The sequence below is a fragment of the Gossypium arboreum genome, chromosome 8 (assembly GCF_025698485.1).
Source record: "Gossypium arboreum isolate Shixiya-1 chromosome 8, ASM2569848v2, whole genome shotgun sequence".
NCBI classification, from domain to species: Eukaryota; Viridiplantae; Streptophyta; class Magnoliopsida; order Malvales; family Malvaceae; genus Gossypium; species Gossypium arboreum.
This window is the reverse complement of record NC_069077.1, coordinates 44198532-44201797: the sequence shown is the minus strand read 5'-3', so window position 1 is coordinate 44201797 and position 3266 is coordinate 44198532. Positions and strand designations below refer to the sequence as shown.

The window sequence follows — 3266 nt, the reverse complement described above, 5'->3', positions numbered from 1 at the left end:
CAATAGAATTATATGAGATCTTTTTAAATTAACAGTTGAAATAAGAATACAGAATAATTTTCAAAGAAAAGTAACTGATTTAACATGTTCTAAGCCATTAGTATAATTTCTTAATTTTTGATGCAACAATTAATTTAAAAAGGATTTAACATGATCACACTATAATAAAATCTCACATTAGATGTTATCCATTTTATGAGATAAAATTAGAAAGAAATAAGAGAGAGAGAGAAGTTGGAGACAACGTAACATGAATTGAGGATTGACTTGTGAGGCATGGTTAGGTTTCTTTCACATGCAAAATACAGCAATACCCTTTATTTCCCGTTTGAGGTCAGTCCAGCAGATGGGGTATCTTTCACGAGCTTTGTCATCCCCGAAAATACAAACTAGAAAAGAAAAGAAGAAACTTATAGATATTGGCTTTTCGAACTCTACCTTTACGTCTTTAATGCTCCATACCAAGCTTGGATCCCACATTGATAATGATGACAACCTCTATGATTTCATGTAGAAAAAGTCTTTTAACCTCATTCAATCAATCCTCGTTTTTATATATCAACTTTCTTTTTCTTTCGCTCTCCCTCGGTTTCTTCTTTGGGTTATTTAGATAAATACAAAGTGCAATCCAGCAAAAGTTACAGCATGACCCGCAATTTAATTTCTACAAAGCTATAAGCATTGGATTTGCGAATGAAATCATCAAGTCCAGGCGGCATTCTAGTTCTAGTAAATTTGTGTTTGCTTTTTATGTCAAGGTAAGGATCAATTACTCATAATAATACTTTCCAAAGGGTAACGTAACTCACCATGTGCTGCCAAACATTGTTGGTCTGGAAATGAGATATCAACATCTCTTCTCTCCACAAATTTAGGTTCTCAGTTATTTGGATGTTTCCTATTTAACCCCAATTGTATTATGTTGAAAGACTTTTTAACATATATTTAAATCTTTGAACATGTTATAGTATCAAGAGAAACAAAAATAATAATGGAATTTTGAACATTGAAAGTAAAAAGCAGTAAGAGAGACGGTTTCAGACTTGAATGGGATTTTGGAATTTTGTGCAGAGTTTGAAACCAAAAAAATGAAAAGCGTAGCGTGGTGGACAACTGGGCATAACATAAGACGCGTGGCGCAGAGGAGTTTTAACTTTTGACAACCCAAAGCTGGCTCTGCCTCTTGCAATAAATACAAAAAGTAGCTTTTTAGCAGTTTTGTGCGGGGGACCTCTTCTTTTTGCCCTTTCATGGACACTCCTCCTATTTCTTCTTGCTCAAAAGAATGGGCGGATTTTATAACAATGTTTGCACCTCATGCAAAAACACATCCATGAAATTTTAGTATAATAAATTTGGTGGCAAACAAAAATAATAATAATAAATCGAGTTGCATAAGAAGAAGGGAGAAAGGAAGGCATGGCAATGCCCTCCCAATTAACTTAAGATTCCTTTAAATAAGAAAAACAACTATTACAATAAAATTAGATATTAAAATAATATTATAGCCTAAACACATCGCAACCCATTTAAAGTTCCATTCAAAGTTTCGTTAGACCGGAATTCAAACTTGCTCTATATCTAAAAGTAAAATCCTAAGCTTTAGCTTTACTGTCCACCACAGCTATAAATACCACCAACCTCACCCTTGGCTCTCACCATATACCATTTGGGTTTCTTCTTCCTCCCCACCAAAATTCTTGTTCAAGCCAAGATTTCTTCATTTCCTTAACCAAATTACCCTACTTTCTTTTTCTTTTGTTATCTAGAATTTCACTTTCTTTTCTTTTGTTTATACAAGGAAAAAGGGTCAGTTTTTTTAGCGCCCCTGTTTTTCTTCAATTTTACTCTTATACTCCTTGTTTCCTCTGTTTTGATTCAAATCAAGAATAAAAAAAATGCAAGAAATCAATCATCCTCTTGGATTCAATAATATTGTTAATATTGGATCTTCACTGTCACAGTTGATATTGTCAGGAGGCTCAAATACCTTAGATTCAATCTTCTCTCATTGCGCACCGTCAACGACGACAACATCAACCGCCATCACCACCAACTGTATTTACGAGCCAATAGGCTCTTCAGTCTATCTCCGCCAGAGAGAGCTCCTTCAAAAGTTCAGCCAAGAGAACAACGGAAACGCTTCGTTTTCGGGCAACTCGCTAATGAACCGGATTCCGACCTATCCAAACCCCGCATCGACGAGCAACTTCTATTTGAGTCCTGAAAAGAAGAAGCAATACAGGGGGGTGAGGCAGAGACACTGGGGTAAATGGGTGGCCGAAATCAGACTCCCACAGAACAGAATGCGAATCTGGTTAGGCACATACGAAACAGCCGAAGCCGCTGCTTATGCGTATGATCGTGCGGCGTATAAGCTTAGAGGGGAATATGCAAGGTTGAATTTCCAAAACATCAAGGATCCCAGCAAGTTGGGCTTTGGAGATGGTGCTCGTTTGAGTGCTCTGAAGAACTCGGTGGATGCTAAGATTCAAGCCATTTGTCAAAAGGTGAAAAGAGAGAGGGCTAAAAAGAAAGCCAAGAAGGATCGTCCCGCAGAAGCTGACAAAACAGTTAAGGTGACGGAATCCTGTTCATCGTCATCATCGTTATCGCCTGTGGCTTTCAGTGACAGTGTGTCTGATGGTGGATTTTGGAGATGTGAGAACTCGCCCTCCTCTGTTTCTAACGATTATCCAATGATGATGGCAGAGGAACCCCAATTCGAGGACTGTTTGCTTGCTAGAATGCCATCTTTTGATGCTGAATTGATATGGGATATTCTTGCCAATTAGGATTTCCACTTTCTCTATTTATTTTTTCACCAAAAAAGCGAGAATTTTCAGCACTTAGCTGTTAAAAACCGAGAGACTTTTAAATAGTGTAAATGGTAATTTTGTTGGGATTCTTACTACCTTGTAGTGATGTCCTGTTGTTCAGTGTCTTCGATTTTAGGAACAAGAATGTTTTCTTTCTTGAATGGGAGTTGAAACGCTTATAAATAAATAAAAATTCCGGAGTAATATATTTTCAAGGTGATGCATGATTATTACAAATATGTGGGACCTTGAGAATGTGAATGAAAAATTCCCTCACTTCTTATCATGTCTATTTTTCCACAAGCACCATTTCACTATCAAAGGACATGATAGGGTTTTAAACCAAGCAGGTGAAGTTGAGCAAAGGTTGCGAATAAGATCACTCCCTTATCCTGAAAACACTAGAGCCACGGCCATGCCTTTTCCTTCGATTCTGAGAAAGATGGT

The 3266-nt window shown here is 37.1% G+C and overlaps 1 protein-coding gene across 1 annotated transcript; it reads left to right on the top strand.

The window, feature by feature from the left end:
* Positions 1-1071: 1071 nt before the first annotated feature.
* On the top strand, positions 1072-3034 carry LOC108468198 (ethylene-responsive transcription factor ERF061-like). Its single transcript, XM_017769084.2, has one exon. It carries the CDS (start codon positions 1899-1901, stop codon positions 2793-2795), a length of 897 nt encoding a protein of 298 aa, XP_017624573.1. The 5' UTR covers positions 1072-1898; the 3' UTR covers positions 2796-3034.
* The last annotated feature ends 232 nt before the right edge of the window (positions 3035-3266 follow it).